General features: G+C 34.4%; 1 protein-coding gene across 1 annotated transcript in view; it reads right to left on the bottom strand.

The window, feature by feature from the left end:
* Positions 1-872: 872 nt before the first annotated feature.
* Positions 873-21,629, bottom strand: part of LOC106869101 (endoplasmic reticulum aminopeptidase 1) — a 1,169,084-nt gene continuing 1,148,327 nt past the window's right edge. Inside the window, exons 18-21 of the mRNA XM_052970645.1 lie at positions 12,520-12,687; positions 9,162-9,302; positions 3,473-3,554; positions 873-2,418 (exon numbers count right to left, since the gene is read on the bottom strand). Of these exons, the coding sequence (XP_052826605.1) occupies positions 2,278-2,418; positions 3,473-3,554; positions 9,162-9,302; positions 12,520-12,687 (532 nt within the window). The 3' untranslated portion in view covers positions 873-2,277. The remainder of the gene's footprint in view (positions 2,419-3,472; positions 3,555-9,161; positions 9,303-12,519; positions 12,688-21,629) is intronic.

The raw sequence follows: 21,629 nt of genomic DNA, 5'->3' as shown, positions 1-21,629 counted from the left end.
AATCTTTTCTGTTACAAACAACTTCTTCCCTTCCTCTTACTGGTCTTGTAGCTCCTTCAAAGAGTAATGCAAATTGCCCTTTCTCCACTAACAAAGCTATAAAAAAAAAAAATCAAAATAAACAATATCCTAGAATTATAGTGTTCAGTCCAGAGGCAGCAATTAACATATTGAAGATTTGAACTGGAAACCCAATATTTTCTCCACTCAGTCATTTTGCTTCTATTGAGGTACCTTTCAGTCAAATAACAATGCCCTAACCAGACTAACTACATGAAATGTAGAAGATTGTGCCATGATTGTGTATTTTCAAAACAAAGAAACTACTACAAATTAGTTAATTTCCAAAATATTGTAAAATAGTCATTTTAACATTGCCTTGCTGTACCACATTCCCTTGCAATGTCTTAATGCAAAATTTTCTTACATTTTGTGTGTATGCCTTCTGGTGTTTTAAGTGCTACAGTTATCTGTGAGACACTATGTAGACAACACATGTGTTTTTTAGGGATATATATATATATATGTATATATATACTTACACATAAACATGAGTGTTTTTTTTCAGGGATATATGTGTGTATATATATTATATACAATTGAGTGCGTTTATATAAATTTGTATTTTTTATTTTGGTTCAAACTTTAGCAGAGAAAGTAAAAAATATATCTGTATATGATAATCTCTGCAAAATAGAGAAGAAAAATGTCTTTATAAAAAGTTATGATATGATATGAGGTCCTTTCTTTGTTTCTCTGAGTTTGTTGATGTAAGTAATAGTATAAGAAATAACAATAATTTCACACACACACACACATACATATATACATATACATATATATATGTATGTTAAGAGGGATAATTTTTCCAGTTAAGTTTATCAGTTTATTAAAGAGGCAGTTTCAGAAAAACAAAAAAAAACAAAATTTAAATCAAAAAACAAACAGGCAAAAAAAAAAGCAATACCATTAACTTAAAAACAAAATTATAAATAAATCAAGATTGGAACAGTAACCAAAACATGTATGATGCAAAAATATACATGCACATGCATGGTCAATAATCCTATTGTACAGTTAATATTATAATAATTGCAGAGATGCATTAAATTACAACCATATCTAAATGAACAGGTAAAATATTGAAAAAGAATGCTTAAACTAACAAAAATTCTACAACAGAATAAACAAAAACAATTCTGAACACACCAAACCATCTTTTCAATATGCTCAACGACAAACCGTTTGTGTACCTTTTATTGTTAAGTATTTCATTTACCCTCATCAGAGGTGGAATTTTCCCTATATATATATATATATATATATATAATTTCTTTATTTGTGAATTAAGGCTACCATTGGTTTCATGTTAAGAAAAGTAGGAAAATATCCTATTGTCTTAACAATTTATCAAGCCGATCACATGGAGAAAGGTGTTCATCTCCATTCTGGGAAACAGCCTCGCTTTGTTTGCGGGGTTTTTCATAAATTACATATCCACCAATGTGGTGTTGAGCACTCATTTCATCATTCAACATTTATATATATATATATATATATATATGTATGTATATATCTTTGTCATTCTTTTAGAAACATACGCTTCTCTTCAATCTTGCTGCCAACTTCCTTGTTTTATGTAAAGCCAAGCAAATAAAAATAAAAAAACTGGAGCCACAAAAAGCAACTAAATAACTAATAAAAAAAATGCATGGATTAATATTACTATGAGTATGGGTAGGTACTTAGATTACCAAAGAATAATATGATAAACAAATACATCGGTAGTTAGAGAGAATGACACCTCACTCTACTCATCCTTCTATTTGCATTGTTTTGATCAGTCTATTCTATAATATTTTTGAGGAACCACACATACACACATATGTACATACACTCACACAGACACACACACATAAATACACATACATTGTCTGTTTGGCTATGATTGAAATTAAAGCCTTCATTATCCTATTGTAAACTTATGGTCACTTAAGAAGATTGAAATGTAGATAACAGCAACACAAAAGTTGTTAATTGTATACAAATCCTCATTTTAGATATATTGTCATGTGAAGAGATATACTCATACATATATCATAGAAACAGATCAGCAGAGGCCTAGATATATTAGACTTTTATAATCATAAGAAATATTTATTAAAATTTCCCCATAATTCCATTGGCAGTAAGAAGAGAGGCACACCAATTATAAAGAAAAAAAATAGGAAAAAAAAACTGGTCTATGAAATGCTGTTCTTTTCTGCCTGAATCCCTCTATTTGTGTTTCTGGAACCATTCTGATACAGGTTCAAAATGTGTTTTCATCCAGAATATATGTAGACGAATGAACTCCAGTACATTGCTTATAGTCTGTCCATTTATAGGGACATGTTTCTTTACAAGGAAATCCGTTACCTACAAAAAGATGAAAGGAGCAGTTTATATAATGATACATATGTAAGAGAATGACTGGGAATTGTGGAAATTTAGTAAAATATTTTGTCATATTAATCTGACGTCTTAGACATGAACCGACCTGAAATTTTGAAAGGGAGTTTTAATTAAGATCATTTTATAGCAGAAAATTTGTATCTTAGAATCAAGAGTGGTTATGGGTAGGTTGACATCAAAGGGGATAAAATACTGATCAGTACCTTATTCTTTCAGTCACTTCACTCCTTTATTTACAGAAGTTGTGCATGTGTGCATGTGTACATGTATGAATATGAGTTCATATATATGTGTGTGAGAGAGAGAGAGAGAGAGAGAGAGAGAGAGAGAGAGGGAGGGTTAGAGAAAGGCAGCAAATTGGTGGAGTTGTATTCAAAAACCCACCAGGGTCAGTTTTTGCCTTTTTATCATTTCAGGACCAATAAAAGAAGTCAATTCCAGGGCCAATCCAGAGTGGAGAATTAATGGAACTGTTAAGGTGTTGGTCAACCTACCATTTAGTATCAGTTTCAGCACTTTGTATTCTGACAGAAATGCCTGGAACCACTCTGCTTTTATGTATTCAGGTCAGGTATGGAGGCATGCGTGATTGCAATGCATTGCTGCATCCACCATTTGTCAGAATTCACTTGGGTCATCCCAAGCAACTGTCTGAGCAGTGTCCCAGTCACTCCCCATCTCCATGAGATACTTCCTCATCCCCTGTGACAATGTGGCATGTGGCCAACCAATACAAGCCATCACTACAGCTTGATCCTCATAGAACAGAACACAATATGCAGGATCATACGTTAAGCCATATTGATCCAAGTCAGAGGCTTTTCTTATGAATAAACATTGATAATGTGGAGAGGGAAGTCTTGCAAGCATGGGCAACTGCCAGCCTTTCTCAAAAATATTTTGCCCAGTCTTACAAGAATGTGCATATGAATGGTTTCCCTAGATGATGATTCTCTACCCCCGCTCATGGCTAAAGAAAAAAAAAAGTAGAAAATAAAAATGCTATGTAACATCTTACCTGGTCATATTCTTCTTGTGTAATAATTTCTCTGATAACAATACTGAGTAATGAGTACAGCTGAACCTCTGAAGTTTTATACCTGTAATAGTATGTAAATCACTTGCTTAATAATGAAATAATATATCATTTAGTTATTGTCATCATTATCATCATTTTAACGTCAACTTTCATCATGTTTGCATGGGCAGATCTTTTATGACTAGGTACACTTCCTGACATCAATCATCGTGTTCCCAAGCAAGGCAATCTTTTCCTATGACTAATCATGTTTTCATAGAATATTGGAAATGAATGACAGTGAGGGCACATGGCTTAATGGTTAGGATGTTTGGCTCATGATCATAAGGTTGTGAGTTTGATTCTCAGTGGTGTGTTGTGTCCTTGAGCAAGACACTTTATTTCACATTGCTCCAGTCCATTCAGCTGGCAGAAATGAGTTGTACCTGTAATTCAAAGAGCCAGCTTTATCTCATTTTGTGTTACGCTGAATCTCCTTGAGAACTATGTTAAGAGTTCATGTGTCTGTGGAGTGCTCAACCAGTTGCATGTTAATTTCACGAGCTGACTGTTCCATTGATTGGATCAATCAGAAACCCTCATTGTTGTAAACAATAGAGCGCCAGAAATGGATGATTCTGCTTGTATAACAGTAACACTCGTTTACAATTAATACATGATATGAAGATAGGGAAGGAAAGACAGATGGACATGGAGGCAGACAGATAGACAGACACATACACCATATGAATGGTTTCTTTCAGTTTACATCTACCAAATCCAGACAAGGCATTGACTTGCCTAAAGTTCTGCACAAAGGAACCTGAAATTACATGGCTGGGAAAGAAACTTCTTAATCACTGCTTTTAAGCAACTCTAAAGTGAATGTACAAAACAATTGTAATTTTTCAGTAGCAGGAGAATGATTTCAAATCCTGGCTAGATACATGATTTCCTGCTTTAACCATTTAGCATTTATACCAGTCATATTTTGTTTTATGTTAAAACTGGTCAGATCTGACCTCTCACACCTACACTACAATGTCATTCTAAAGTGATAGTATGTTGTCAACTTAATGTGAATGATGAGCAATGACTCTGAAACTAGTCTCTGGATGCTGGCTTTGCTGGTTGAAGGTGCTTGCCTCCACTTTGAAAACATAAGGACACAGGAAATGTGTCAAGTCCAACAGGAAACTGTATTTCCTAGGGCTAAATAATAGTAGCATTCTTCCCTTTCATGGGACTGTCACATTAAGTTGACAACATACAATCACTTTATTGTGCTGCTACTGCATAAATCTCTCTGAGAGATTTAGAAATGTATTATTTCTATTTTCAATGTCACTCTAAAAATAAACAATCACATCATCAAAATCTCGAAGCTATGAGATAATGTATGATTAATTCAAAAACAATATGAATAAATAAGCATTACATTTGAGAGAGTAATCTGAATGCTAAAGGGTTAAAGACCATGAGAAAAGCATGAATATCATCACATCAAACAGATTATGTAAAAGCTTCCTCAACAAATACAGCAAGTCTGTTGTATATTCTGTCTAGCTACAATCTACCATGAGTACTATGCCATAGCCAGACATATTTTGGAATGGACATGACTGTTTGGATTGTTTATTATTTGATTGACTGTGGGAATTATTTGCTTGTTTAGCAATAAGTGAGGATGATGACTGGAAGTGTATTTGACCATAGAAAATTCTCCCACAATGAAGTTACATGTCATCCCTGCGAACATGGAAAAGATGACATTATGATAATGATGGTATTTCATATTTCTCCTAGTCAGGGCTGTCACTTGACTTTTAGAGGCCCCTTGCTACTTTTTGTTTTGAGGCCCTATCTCCTCAATCAAAATTCATAATCTATGCACCTTTTATTCATAGCTATATTTCACTTTATTCTATCTGAAGTTCAATATTTCTCATTATCTTAAAGAACATCTTTAAAAGTACAAGTTAAATTTATATAGGGCTGGGAATATCGTATTATTTCATGTTTAGGAAGGCCAACATTTAATAGGGTTGAATACTTATTCGATGGACTCACAAATATCAGATGACAAGCATTTCAAAATAACAACTATGAAGTATAGTTGCCTCAGATTTTGTATGCGAAGACGTTTATTCAAGAATTTTAAAATATAAAAAACTTTCAGTCCAAAACAAAAGCAAACTATTTCAAATTGTATATTTTTGAAAAATAGATGTGAATATTTTCAAAGACTTGATAACAGTTGAAAAAACTTTTTTTAAATTTTATATTTCACTGTTAGCTGTTGCAATATTTCGATTGGATAGACAATTCTACAATTCAAACTGTAAAGTCAATATACCAAAGATGCAAAATACAAAGAATTTCTTACCTTGCTCTGAAATCACAAATTCAAGGGAAAAATAGTAGTTTGTAAAATAAAATATGTTGATCACAAACTAGTAAACACTGAAGAATTGCGATGCTTAGTGACAGTGAGCAAACAATATCTGTACATAGATAGATACATACACACACATACATACACACACACAAACTTCTTTCTGTGCTTGTGTGTGTGTGTGTGTGTGTGTGTGTGTGTGTGAGCGTGTGTGTGCATGCGCGCGTGCAGACCTTATTTTTAGTACAGAAAGAATTTTATCCCCCAGTTTTTATTGCCTTTGGAGGTCAAAGGCCACTGTTCTGGATACAAAGTGACCAGCTTTTCAACGTCAAATAACAATGCCAAATATATATACATACAGAGAGAGAGAGAGAGAGAGAGAGAGAAAGAGTCTAAGAGATGTGTGTGTGTGTTTGGTATACATCCATCCATCTATTGACCCAAGCTGGTCAAAGCCTTGTGTATGGATTTGGTAGATGGAAACAGAAAAAAAGCCAGTCATATATATATATGCGTGAGTGTGTGTGTGTGTGTGTGTGCATTTGTTTGTATGCATGAATGTGTGTATGTATGCTTATGTGTGTATGTTTGTATGTATGTTTGTATAAGTATACATCCCCACCTTTCATCACCATTGCTTCTTTTTCTTGTCTTTTCTGTTGAAGTTGTTCTTATTTTCATTGTTTTGGATTTCTTTTGTTTTTCTTTTATCTTCCTAGGGAATTCGTTGACAAGCATTTTCATTTTCTGTTTTCGTTTCTTTTAAATTCATTTACAGTACACCCTCATATTTTTTTTCCTCGTCTGGCTTGAAATTTTCAGTTAACATCTTAACCAAAATAAATAGATGGCTCATCTATGTACTTTGATCTTAACATAGGACCCCTCAACTGTGGAGGCCCCCTGCAATTGCAGGGGTTGCAGGGGTTTACCTATGGCCCTGGTCCTAGTCTAGTTTTTAGAACAGGTATACTGCATTCCTATGTAAAAAGAGGTTACTCAAAGTGTCGTCAGAAAAGGCTTCCAGCTATATAGTACAGACTGAAAATGACCCACGCTGGTAGAGAAAAGCAGAAGCAAAAGTAATGATAACATACATGCATGTATGTAATATATATATATTTCTATATTTTCTAAATTTATGAAAGAGTTACATAAGATTAACTAAGAATAAAACACTATAAAATTCTCCAAAAATCCATTATAATTTGAGATACTGGAGCTGTTATCAACATATATAACAGCCACCTTTGTATTTTCTAACAAATAGATCAAATTTCATTGTTTACATTATTTATATTCGACGGATACTTGTCCTCGTCTTGTTTGTTGTTAACACAACATTTCGGCTGAAATAATCTCCAGCCCTTTTCAGGTGTCTTGGGGAAATTTCGAACCTGGGTTCTCATTCCTAAGGTATTTTTGATGTTGTTATTATTATTATTATTATTATTGTTCAGGTCACTGCTTGGAATCGAACTCGGAATCTTGGGGTCAGTAGCCCGCATTCTTAGTGGTTAATAATGTAAATAATGTACATAATTCCTTATCTCTTAAATATAGAACAGATCAAATTTCATTTTGAGATTGTTTTGCAAGATTCTTGATGTGAAATCATGCTCAAATAAATGTTGTATTTTGGTAGAATCAGATTGCCATTGAAAAAATATGCACTGGTTTTATTTTATTTTGTTTCTTTATTATTGTTTTTATTATTATTATTATTATTGTTATTATTATTATTCAACTTACTAATTAATTGATCACTTAGCTAATCAGTCAGTTCATTGGTTCATCATTCCAGTTCTGTACAACTACAAACTGGCTAGCTAATTGTACAATTGGTCAAGTAGCCAATTGTTTAACTTGTTGACTAATGATGATAATAATAAGCAAAATATATCCCACCAATATGTTTTAGAAATCAAACATTCTGGGCTTTTCTGCAATCTTGTTCAGCTAGAATTTTCACATATTGTAGAGACATCTAAAATACATTCAAAATGTGATAATAAACATTTTGCATGCCATTTTATATCGTCTTTAGATATTAAATAAAATGTGCTCTCTCTCTCTCTTTCTTTCTTTCTGTCTCTGTCAATGCTATAAATCTTAACTTAGTACAATACTGATCCACAAATTCCTCCACATAGCAATAGCATGTCATAAACAAAGAAATTTCATTAATTACAATCAAGGTGACTCAGCATTTTTATTTCCTTTTTGGAATATATCTATATTGCATATACATTTCTACAGAGTGGCCCCAGATGGTTTAATATATACATATATATTAAATGGTCACATAATGTTTGAGCCACCTTGTACGTTTTGAACAGTTACTGCACTGTTTATGCAGAGAGAAAGCACTGTCATTTAAATGTAACATTTATTATGTTTGATAAATCTTTATATTTATCTTCATATTTTGTTTATTTTACACAGATTATACTCACAGCATTGTTCAATATCAGGCATCTTCAGCTTGTTTCTAAATAATTAATGTGCAACAGTGAGTTATTTTATGATTTGAAAATCTTTGCTATTCTATAGCTGACAACAAGATACCATTGGCATAGGATAACAGAAGAGAGTCAGGATTCCCATACAATGCAATTCCAGGTAGAGACCAATGTGAGCCTCTTTCAAGAGAAAGTCAGAAGAGGGTGTGGTGTAGGAGGTCAAGAACTATTCAGTTGTGTTGGGTAAAGATCAATTATGGGGAGTGAAGAGAACTTAGACTGCTGAGAAACCCCAGTTTTGAGATTAGAGTATTTTTATCTAATGTTTGTAAGGTCATCAGTGAGCTGGCAGTATTGTAAGCATGCCAGGCAAAATGTGTAGCACCATTTTGTCCATTTTCACATTCTGAATTCAAATTTTGTCAAGGTCCACTTTGCTTTTCATCCTTTCAGGATTGATATAATAAGTACCAGTTGAGAAATTGCTGGCCTTGTGCTGAAATTTGAAATATCAGCTTTTGCTTAAGTGAAAAGAGTAATAACCATTCACTTTCACTGAACAGTGTTAGAAAATATTGATATCTGTCTGTGTGAAAAACACTTTTAAAAACACTTCTAATTATTTAAAATTTCACAGAAATAAAACAAATATCTCAACAATTACATTGATGGATAACCTGATGTAAAAGGGGTATGCAAAGATAACGAAAAGTGACATTCTCTTCTACCAATGTTCATGTCTCCTAGGATTGCCAAGATATTACCAAATTTGTTTCCTTTGTAAATTCCTTTCTATCATGTAAATGCCAAATAATAAAATGCAACTGACCTTTCAGTAAGTTCATCCCAGTGCAGTTCTATAAACCGCCATGCAAGTAATCTTCCTGCCACAGAATCTGACACTGATGAGAAAACTAAAGAAAGATCTTGAGTTCTGATTTTGTCTTTGTCCATCGCATAAACCAGTAATCTGAAAAAGAAAATACACACAGATTAAAAACACAAAATTATTGATTTTGCAGAGGGTGTTTGTCTAAATACTAAGTGAGTTTCAAAATGTTTAGTATAAAAGGAGGTAAGTGCATAATTAAATAGTAATTAAAAAAACAAACTTTTTTTACATTTTGTTTATACACCTGTTCTACAGGAGAAAAGTTCAGTGCCAATGATCCTTCATAAGGCTTATGAGACTGGTGGTAGAGAGGGAGAAAGTCAATCTCAAACCAGAGATTTAACACAACCGCTTGCAATAGAGTAGACTTTGTTAAAGCACTCAGAGACCTGGAGAGTTTGAACTCAAAAGTGCAAAGATCTAGAAAAAATACTGCAAAGGATTCTGTCCAACATCATAACTTTTTCATCTGTCCACCATCCTGGTTAGCCCAAATGTTTAGTAGAAAACACTTGCTTAAAGTGACATTCAGTAGGACTGAACCCCAAAACATGTAGTTGAGAAGTAAACTTCCTAACCACACAACTATAGGTGTCTATTGAAAAATGGCTTTCACAACTTCCATTGATGCTAAAGTTACCACCCCAGGAAGGATGAAAAGCAAAGTTGATCTTGGTGGGGTTTGAAACTAGAATGCAAAGCACCAAAACATATAACATATGACATTTTGTCCAAAGTTGTAACAACTCTGTCAATTCACTACATATGCTGTAATTTCACCTAAAATGTTAGCAATCTCTTACATTCTCTTTGTATGTGTCAATTGATAAATATGTGTATGTGTAACCACTCCCACACATAACGGAATTTGGTCAGAATTTCCAGCTGTGAGTTTTCAGCTGTTTGCCCAGTTGAACTACTTAGTTCATTGAATAAACACATAAGTGACAAAGTATTCAACAATTGCATGTACTCTTAATGTAATTCTCTGGTAGACTCAGTAGTACATAGTGTGACAAAACCAGACTTTAGAATTACAGGTGCAGTCCATCAAATGGGCTTCTACACAGTTTTGATTTATCTAATTTCATCTACAAATTCTGGGACTCGACTTATGGCTGTCAAAAATGATATTTGTGTGAGGTAGTGCACAGGGGGATTGAAACTGAGACCTCATGAGTGTAAGGCAAATTTCTTAACCAGTTGGCCATACTGCCCTTATCCACTTGCACACATATACATGTATATATAATATGGTATACTATTCAGTTATTGATGGAATCGGCAAAAAGTACTTCATCCAGCATGAGATAAATATCATTTAATATACACAAGACTTAAATGCAATCTATTTTAAGTTTTATGACTCTGAATATACAATAGTTGGCCAACCTTGTATAGCATGCCATGTGCTATCAGGCAATCATTCGCCCCCCAAGAGTACACAGCACACTCCACAAGCTCGTCCAATTATTGTATTTTCTGAGGCATGAAACTTATAGTAGCTTGCATGTGTATATATACATACACACCACACACACACATTTGCAGTTTCAGACTTACAGGCTCCACACTAAATTGTCAATAGTTAAACCTGATTTCATTGTTTCCAAGGAGTGAGTCTGTTTGATTTGTAATATTTGAGATAGAAAAGATTAGGAGTTTCACAGTTGTTTAATAGAGAGAAAATTAAACATTAAATTTTTTTTTTTAAATAGCATTCACTTTCCTTCCAGTAGCATTTTGAAATTAAATCTGTCTCTTATAAAAACAACTAAGAATACCATGTGTCAAAGTGTTATTGTTTTTGCATGCTACTTCAAATTATTATTTTTTCCTTTTTACAATGCCATTCAATACCCAATTATAAAATTAGTTCAATATTTGCTTCCTAATCTTTGTAAGTATTTTATATGTATCAATCAGTTATTGTACTGGTAAATCTGGTTATTGCTAGTGTAAAGACAGTCTCCAGAAGAAGTAAGCTAGTGGTAGTCTACACTGACTGTTGTTGTCGTCTAAACCCAGGTCAGTAAGAAAAATTATTTCATTGTGATATTATATGTATGAAAAAAATTTTGACCCACATGATGTCTTATTCTTTTTACTTTAATTTTTTAGTAAATATACCCGTTTTTTTTAAATCTTGTAATCTCTGGCCTGTTCCTAACCTTCTAGAGCAATCTCCATTCCTCTGATTAAATTTCTACTCAGTATTTGAGTTTTTATTGTTAAAGTCTGATATGTGTATGAAGAGGCTAAATATGTTTCTATAAAGAAAGTGGGGCCAGCCATCGATTTAATGATTCTGGGTGATTAATTCAGTTTAATGCCCTGGTTAAAGAGACTAACTAGTATTGTAAGTTTTCATATACATAAGCTAAATTGAATACAACATTCAAGCGGTGTAACAATCATTATTAGATATATTTTGGAATGGCTTCTCTTTGTGCTTGGAAACATGAACAGAGCTAAAGAATTTGATCTTTTCTATTGAAAAATGGCTTTCATTCATTTCCACTAAATTACAAGGTTTAGCACATTAATAGATAAACTACAACAAATTATAATAGAGTAATTTGTCAATAGAAATATATACTTGGCATTTTCTACATACTCTTCCCTGAATTTGCATGAGTGCACTCACTCATGTGTATGTGTGCATATGCAATGTTGCCTTCATAGATGCACATACCTACATAGGTGCCTATTCACCTGTCTAAGCACTAAGTATTATAATGAAAAGTTAAATTGTTAGCTAACTGAATTTGTAAATTTTGTTTCAGTTGTATTGTTTGGTCATCTTACTTCTAACTACCTTTGAAAAAGGCATGTTCGCTGTAATATCACATTATTCATCTTCAACAAATCTAAAGCTTATAATGCTTATATAAGAAAATTAAAGCAGTCCAACAAACTAGATGCTGAACTACATTTTGGTGTGATTTTTAATTGATTTATAATTAGAAGTAAAATTAATAATATGTATAAATATACACTTCTTGAGTAGAAAATTGGAAACAAAAAAAGAAAAAAAGAATGAAATTAAGGTTTCTTTTGGTGAATTTTTTTTAATATTTGTATTTTCATTTAATGATAATTTCTAATTTCACACTCTCATTAAACTGTAAAATGTTTCTGGTTATCTTACTTGAAGAAGCATCTACAAAGAACAAGATTAGATTCATGTCTTTATTGATTTTTGTTCAGAGTCAGTGGTAGAGTTCTAATATTTTTAGAATTATTCTTTTAAGCCACAAAATGCAATTGTGGATTTTCTAAGGATGATACTCACCTGCTTAAATCTTCACTATTTGGTGTATGACCAAGAGCCAATAAAATTTTTGTCTTTAAAAGTGGATTAGTTGATTCTGAATAAACATCCCAAAGATATTTCCATATTTCTGATGACCCTGTTTTAATGGCACTTTTCAAGACGATGGAGAAGATTTCTGGATTTATGCTGAAGAAAATGAAAAAGAATATAAATACAAAAACAGAATGCAAGAATGTTTTTGACATTTAAATAAAAGCTATACATGAATCTTTAAGCAAGTAAAGTTAAGAGTGTGCCTGATTACACAAAACAATGCAAACAATAGAACATAAGCTTACACTCAGTTAAGTTGGAGCTTTATCTGTTCATCTACTTTGCTTTTGGCAAAGATTTTTATCCAATCAAGCTTCTGAATTTTTGCAAAACCTGCACTTGAAGTCTATGGATGTAAAGTTCTATACTGGAATACATTTTCCTTTAAACTAAAAGTATATGTTTTCAGATTTATATTACCATCATCTTTTATGTCTGCTTTCTATGCTAGCATGAGTTGGATGGGTTGTTAATTTCTAAGTCAGTTTTTACTGGAAGCAATGGCATGTGTAGACTGGTGCTCACACATTCTATTTTGGCTTGGTTTCTATGTCAGGATGTCAGAGAATACTGGGTACATTCTTATTTCTTTACTGCCCACAAGGGGTTAGACACAGAGGGGACAAACAAGGACAGACAAACAGATTAAGTCGATTATATTGACCCTAGTGCGTAACTGGTACTTATTTAATTGACCCCGAAGGGATGGAGGGCAAAGTCAACCTCAGCAGAATTTGAACTCAGAACATAGTGGCAGACGAAATACCGCTAAGCATTTCACCTGGCGTGCTAATGTTTCTGCCAGTTCGCAGCTGGGTACATTCTAGTATAGTAGTGTCACTACAGACTTCATGATGTCCTTGATGAAACTGGACTAAAGGGGTCTCTTATCCTGACTCTGTGTACTCTGCTTGCTTGGCAATCACTGTCCCAAAATTCCATCTTTTTGCCTATGTAAGATATCAACAATTCCAGTTGCCAATAGACATTATCAAAATGATTATAGAGCTACATTAGATAATCCACATGATATAATTGAACAATACAAACGTGTGTGTGTGTGTGTGTGTGTGTGTGTGTGTGAAGCAAAATTTTATGTGGAATTTACATATTTTACAAATGTAAGTGTAAATGTTAATGGGTGTAGAAAGCATATAAACCCAGTTTTAAAAGCCTTGTTTTGTGAAAGACAGGCTGTGCAAAGCCTGATGTGAAATGTGAACCTTTGTAGTAGTGAGATGTAGGCATTAACTCAGACAGAACTGTAAAGAGAAATGAAGGAAACACAATTCCTTAGATATATAATATTGGTTCCAAATTTTTACACAAAGCCAGCAATTTCAGGTGAGGGGTAAGTTGAGTTCAACTGATACTCATTTTATCAGATGAAGGACAAAGTCAACCTTGGGGAAATTTGAACACGGAACCTAAAAACAAATGAAATGCTGCTAAGCATTTAAACCAGCATGCCAATGATTCTGCCAGCTTGCCGTCTTCTTTAGATATATATTAACCAGAGTTAGTGGCAGAATACAATCAAGCTTCTGAGAATGACTGGGCATTAGATATATCAAAGTTTGCATAAAAAATGGCCATGTTGGTATGGAAATATGATACAAATTGATCATGTTTTTCCTAACATCAACAACTATGCAGTATATGCTGGAAACATTTTTGTTATGGCAACAATACTAGAGAGGATATCATGTCCTCAACAAAACTAAAGGGTTTTTTCAATTGCATTACCGAGTGTATTGGGTACATTTTATAAAAGTACCAACACTAGTGATAAATTGTACCGTACAAGACAAAAAACTCATAGTGTTGTTTGGGCAATGTGACCATAGAGTGAGTACAAGAGAGTGTCGTGGGCGGTGGCATTTGTAGAAGATGGACTTGAATGAGATGGAGGAAGATGTACGAGTATGAAGGGGAAAACAATGATTGAGTGGCAGTGTGAAATAGGTGAGAGAATTTGATGAAATAGTTATGGTGGGCTGTAATGAGATAGAGGGGAAGTAATAGCAGAAGGACATGGGAGGGAAACACTAAAGGAAGCTCTCTGGAGAGAGAGAGAGAGAGGGGGGGAGAGAGATAGATAGATAGAGAGAGAGAGATGGATAGGCATAGAAATAGTTGGTGGTAAGAGAGTGTAATGGAAATCAATAATGAAAGACTGCAGTGGGAGGTGGAGGGTTATGGGCTGGAGGGGTACGTATCAGATATCGTTATGCTTATCAGGCATAATGATGTAAGTGTAAAGTTGAGAGGTACTATCTGCACCTCTCTACCTTATAGCAAAGGGGAATAGTAAAGATGAGAGAGTCTTGAATAGGTAATAGGGATAGCAGATAGAAACTTAGCAGGTACAAAATTCACCTGAGGCTTGGATGTAGAAATATATCATGCCTCCATCCTTGACCAGATTCTATAATTCGTTTGCCATTCTTGCATGATAGTCAAGTGTTTCTTCAGTGAAGCATGTTGCCAACCACCACCACCACCTTCATGAGATATAACATCATGGAATCAGTTTTCACTACTTTGTTCCTATTCTTCTTCAGTTTCAGTCTTCCTCAGAGTTCATTCACTATAAAAGCTGGACTCTTCTTTATACAATTCACATTCTCTATATGATGCATCGCATGAACACACCAGCACAGTCTTCTCTCTTGTACACTTTATCAAATTCTTCCTGTATCTAATCATTCTCTCAGCTTATTTATGCTCTGTCCTTCATGTACACTAACATTAGTCATACGATGAAGCTTGCTTGCTTTTTTCTTTCTTGACTTCACAAATCTGCATTGAAGGCTCATGTCTTAATATTACACAATCTGCCATTCTTTGGTTGTTTCCACTGCTGATCATGCCACTTAGGTAGTAGAAGTCATCAGCTACTTTGAGGTTACCATCCAGACATTTGAATCTTTAGTATCACATTCGTTGCTGAGTCTCACATAGGCGATAACAAATGATTGAGACTTCTGGCAATTTGCTGTGCTTGAGAAGACACATCAAGCTTAGAGAAATTGTGGGTGTACCCAGTGCTGGTGGCACATAAAAGGCACCTGTGCCAGTGACCTGTAAAAGGCACTTGTGCTGGTGAAATGTAAAAGATATCCAGTGCACTCTCTAGAGTGGTTTGCATTAAGAAGGGCATCCAGTCATAGAAACCAAGCCAAAACAGATTGGAACCTGGTGCAGCTCTCTGGCTTACTAGCTCCAGTCAAACTGTCTAACCCATATAAGTATGGAAAACAAACATTAAATGATGATGATGACAATGATGATAATGATGGTGACATTCAAACTTAATTGAATTAAAACACTCTTTCTCTGTACAAAGACAAATATGTAAAAAAAGACATATTTACATATCTGTTTATTGTATATTCTTCTACCGACAGAAAAAGTGTGAATGATCTTATTCTAATTTTGAATCTACATAGAATCACCCACTAAAGCCATGTACATATCCTCCTGTCGTTGGGAAATGTATAGATTTATAAACCCAACAAATATCTTTTATCTTTTTTTGTTTCAGTTACTTGAATATGGCCATGCTGGGGCACCGCCTTGAAATTTTAGTCAAATGTATCAACCTCAGTACTTATCTTTCAAAGCCTGGTACTTACTCTATCATTGTCTTTTGCCAAACTGCTAAGTTATGGGGATGTAAACACACCAGCACCAATTGTTAAGTGGCAGTGGGGGTGACAAACAGACACAAAGACACACACACACCTTCTGGGTCATCCCATAAATAATACGGGTTTTTCAATTGCATGAACTAAAAGTTGGAGGGGATGGGATAAACTATTTGCATCAACTTTGTTCTTATTTTTAGTGCAAATTTTGAAGGATGCAGTTAGATTTTAACAGTTATTTTTTCAAAGCTCTAATGGAAGTGACAAAGAAGCATATTTGGCATATTTTGTTTTATGAGTTCAATAAAGGCAACAATGCAATGGAAAGTGCAAGGAATATTAATGCAGTATATGGGGATCAGACAATAAGCATAAGTCAGTGTCAACAATGGTTCCAGAAATTCTGAGCTGGAAACTACAGCCTTGAAGACAAGCCTCATCTTGGAAGATCTGTAGAAATTGACGAGGATGTCCTGCAAAACCTGGTGGAACAAAATCCCATCATAACTGTTGAAGAACTAGCAGAGAAGCTTGGATTTGGTCATTCAACCATTCATTGACACCTGCATGCCGTTGGAAAGGTCAGCAAATTGAGTCAATAAGTTCCTCACAAACTTTCTGAGTCTAATCACATGCAAAGAGTGAATGTGTGCTGTTCTTTGCTGTCACATCTCATGAATGAACCTTTTTGGGACCGAATAGTTATTGGTGATGAGAAATGAGTTCTCTATAAAAATGTAAAATGCTGAAGACAGTGAGTAGGGAAAGGAGAAACACTGGCACCTCAGGCTAAAGGTCTTCACCCACGTAAGGTGTTGTTATCAGTTTGGTGGGATATGAAAGGTTTAGTCCACTTTGAACTTGTAAACCCAAACTAAATGATAACAAAGGAGATCTACTGCAAGCAGCTTGAGTGGCTTAAGTCAGTGATAGAAGAAAAACGACCATCTTTGGTTTCAAGACAAAAGGTGTTCTTCCATCAGGATAATGCTTGACCACATACAGCGAGGATGACATTCCAAAAGCTGGAACAGTTTGAATAGGAAATTATGCTCCACCCACCATATTTGCCAGACATTGTCATTTATTCTGCAGTCTCCAAAATCATTTGGACAGAAAAAATATGAATTCTGTAGACGAGGTCAAAACAGTACTAGAGGAGTATTTTTTGTCATGGGCAAGTGAATTGTGGAAGAGGGGCCTTGCAAATCAACCAGATATATGGAAGAGCAGTGTAGAAAATGAAGGAGAGTATATTTTAGATTAAAAAAGAACTTTGTTTATCTTAATTTTGAAAAGTTAAAAAAAGTATAAAAAACGCGAATTATTTATGGGATGACCCAATATATACGATGGACTTCTTTCAGTTTCCGTCTACCATGTCCAAGGTGCCGCACAGTGGGACTGAAACCTGAACCATGTGGTTGGGACACAAGCATCTTACCACACAGCCTCACCTGTGCTAAATATGGTAGTTCCAGATATTTGAAAGTTACAATTTGCATAATTTTTAATAATTATACTGGTAGCTAACTTAAGCATTAAATTCTGAACCTAAGCTGCTGAAATATTCAGGTGTGTATTTATTCTAAATCTCAGCTGCTTATTGCTCAATTTAAAATTTAATTACATATTGCTGTAATTATTTTCTCAGTTTTCATTAAATCTTCTACTGTCTGAAGAAAAGTAAGTATTTATTTTATATCTTAGCTGGTTAATGTCCAATTAATGTGTGTGTGTGTATATATATATATCATAATCATTTAACATCTATATTCCATGCTGCTATGGGTTGGATGGTTCTACAGGATCTGATGAACTATGCTACAGCAATGCATTGGGCTCCCTTCCTAAAAGCGACCGTTTTACTGAGTGTGCTGGTGCTTATTTTGTGGCACCACATTAGTCAGGTCACCAAGTAAACTGCAATATGAGCCCCTTGACATAGTGAGAGTACAGTATCAAATGAGGTAGCTTTGTGCTAGGTGTTGGGAGGCTAAAATATGACGGAGGGACAGGAACAAGTGTACAGCTGTGGAAGGAATACATTGCTACTCCAGCAAGAACAGGAGAAAGGATGTCAGAGATGTGATATCAAGGTGTACTCTCAATAATACAAGAAGGTTGATTAAGAAGGAGTAATCATCATCATCATCATCATCCTCATCATCATCGTCATTTAACATCTTCCTTCCATGCTGGCATGGGTTGGACGATTTGACAGGCAGGAGCTTGGCCTGCCCTAGACTACTGTATTTGTTTTGGCATGGATGCCAAAACAGATACAATAGAGTGGACAAGTATGAAAAACAATTAAATTTTGGAAAAATTAAAAGAAAAGTTTTTTAAAAGAATATTGCATAGTATTCAAATACAAGGGGCATTTTCCTTGATTCTCTGTCTCTCTTGTTTACTCTTGTGGGTTCGAGGTTGTTGTGAATTCTTGGCAGGGATGAAAGAAAAGAAGGTGAAGGAGAAGAAGAAGGAGGAGGAGGAGAAGAAAAGTATAGAGAGACTTAAAGAATTTCAAGCACTTATAAATGGACATGACATAAACATTCAATTCATGATAGAATATAACCATCAACAACTTCCCTTCCTCAACATCTTCATTAAGAAATCTAACAACGTAATAGAAACAGATATATACTATAAGCCCACAGACTCCAAGCAATATCTACTATTCAACTCATGCCACCCCAGACATACTAGAATGAATATCCCCCTCAACCAAGCAAAAAGGATATGTACTATAGTTTCTAATGCAAACATCAGAGACACACGACTACATGAACTAAAGGATACACTCAGCACCAGGAACTACTCACCTTCACTAATTGAAATATGCACCATTCAAACGTAGTTGATACCAGTGCCCCCTAACTGGCTCCCATGCTAGTGGGACATAAAATGCACCATCCAAATGTGGTCGATTCCAGGTCTGCCTGACTGGCTCCCGTTCCAGTGGGATGTAAAAAGCACTATCCGAATATGGTCAATGCCAATGCTCCCTGATTGGCTCCTGTGAAAGCACTATCTAAACGTCATTGATGCCAGATCCATCAGACAGGCTCCCTTGCCGCAGGCATGTAAAAAGCACCATCTGAACATGGTTGATGCCAGTGCCCCCTGACTGGTTCCCATGCCAGAGGCATGTAAAAAGCATCCACTACACTCTCGAACTGGTTGGTGTTAGAAAGGGGATTCAGCTGTAGAAACATTGCCAGATCAGACTAGAGTGTGGTGCAGCCCACTGGCTTTCCAAACCTCAGTCAAAATGTCCAACTCATGCCAGCATGGAAAGTGGCGGTAAACAATGATGATGATGATGATGATATATATATATATATATATATATATATATGAGAGAGAGAGGGAGAGAGAGAGAGAGAGAGAGAGAGAAAGAGTCTGATGAGTCATCCATAAAGCTTAGCGCTTTACACATGTGAAACTATTGGAAACTCTATGACTAAACATATAAATACACACACACACACACACACATATATTTCTGAGGGTAACTGAAGAAAAGTAGAGGATATTTGTAATAAAATAAGTCTACGCTTGTATGAGGATGATAACTACTTTTGAAAAATTTCTTGTTAAAATACATCTTTACATCTTTATATTAGAAACACAAAATTTTGCACACGAGTTGGGTATTCCTCAACTACATATTGTTACAAAATCTTGCAGTTAAGTATTGTATATCACAGAGCAATTTAAAAAAAGAAAACAAAAAGCAAATCAATAACAATAGAAGAAACAATTCCAAGCCAGAAGAAAAGTTACTTGATGCCATTTTCAATTATGCTAGCATGAAAGTGAAGAAGTCAATTATCAGAGTAGCAATGACATATTTACCAGAAATTGGACTTATTTTCCAGCATCTAAAATCACATATGAAGAGAGCAGTTAAAATGGCAAAGCAGATGACCATAATTAAAGATTATGAAAATATGTCCTGAAGCTTACATGGCCAATACTTTGTGAGATCACAGTTTCATATATCGATAAGAAATTATCTGTTGTATGGACAGTGGAAGACTGAGAGAAACAGAACTCTACCATTGACCATTTTTTCTGTTCAAGATAAGAATATATTTATTTTCTATATCAAAATACAGTGTGTAGAATATAATTAAGAACTATTAGATCATAGGCAATTGCCTCAAAGGGAAGAGCTTTCCTGAAAGCTAAAAGTATAATCAAAGAGGATGGCTACTCTTCACTGTTCACATCAATAAGCAAGCTGAAGATAAGAAGTTCAAGGTTGCATGTTTATTTTCGAATATAGTATGGAGTACATATGGGAACATATGTACAAAATACAGTATGAAATATATGTGTGGTTGCATAAGTACACATATGGAGTAAAGTATATATAGCAACATAAGTACCAAAAGTACAGTGTATTTGTAGTAACATAAGTATCAAGTGTGAAGTATTTATACCAATATAAGTACCAAAGAGTACAGTTTGAAGTACATATAGACCATAAATGCCAAAGGTTAAATGGATATTTAGTTGGTTTGCATGATGAAAAATTCTGCTGTTTGATCAATGGAAATATCCACTTATTATAATATAAGTGACTGAGTATTCCACAGATGCTTGTACCTTTAATGTATAGATAGAATCTACAGGCAGAATCAGTAATGATGCTGTATGTATGACAAGGGTGGTCATTTAATTATATGGACATTCAATTTGATAGGTTTCCATTCAGTCATAGGTCAATCCGAAACTATAGTGGAAGACATTTGTCCAAGGTTCAAGTAATTGCGAAATGAATTTATTAAATTTTCAGCTGTATAAATGTACATGACAATCACTACTGGATATATAACAACACAATGTCATAATGTACACACAAATATAAAAATATTTAATTCATAATCGTTAATCCAACAAAATATATTTTGTTGGACAAACAATTATATATTAAATATTCTTATTTTCTCTTCAGCTTATCTTGCAGACTTTATTCTAAGTTGTCAGACATAGGTTCTTTTTGAATTGTTCATGCTCTGGAACACCTGTATATATTTATTAGAAAGCAGAAATATGTTTTGTGAATGTAGAATGTCAGTCATTTTGTACTGTAAGTATTGTTGGAGTTTTAGTCTAAAGAAGACTTCTGAGAAAGTAATATGGGGAGGGAAGACAGAGGTTTTGTAAAATACTCCAAGGAAATATATTGAAAGATGTGTATATATATATATATATATATATATATACTTTATTTAAAAGCAGCAGAAATATAACAAAAGACTGTTACTCGGAGTTTCACGTTCCCGTTCATCGGACAGTTTTGTTAGAAAAACTGTTTGATGAATGGGAATGTGAAACTCCGAGTAACAGTCTTTTGTTATATTTCTGCTG

This window comes from Octopus bimaculoides, chromosome 9 (genome assembly GCF_001194135.2).
Source record: "Octopus bimaculoides isolate UCB-OBI-ISO-001 chromosome 9, ASM119413v2, whole genome shotgun sequence".
NCBI classification, from domain to species: Eukaryota; Metazoa; Mollusca; class Cephalopoda; order Octopoda; family Octopodidae; genus Octopus; species Octopus bimaculoides.
This window is presented reverse-complemented; position numbering and strand designations above follow the sequence as displayed.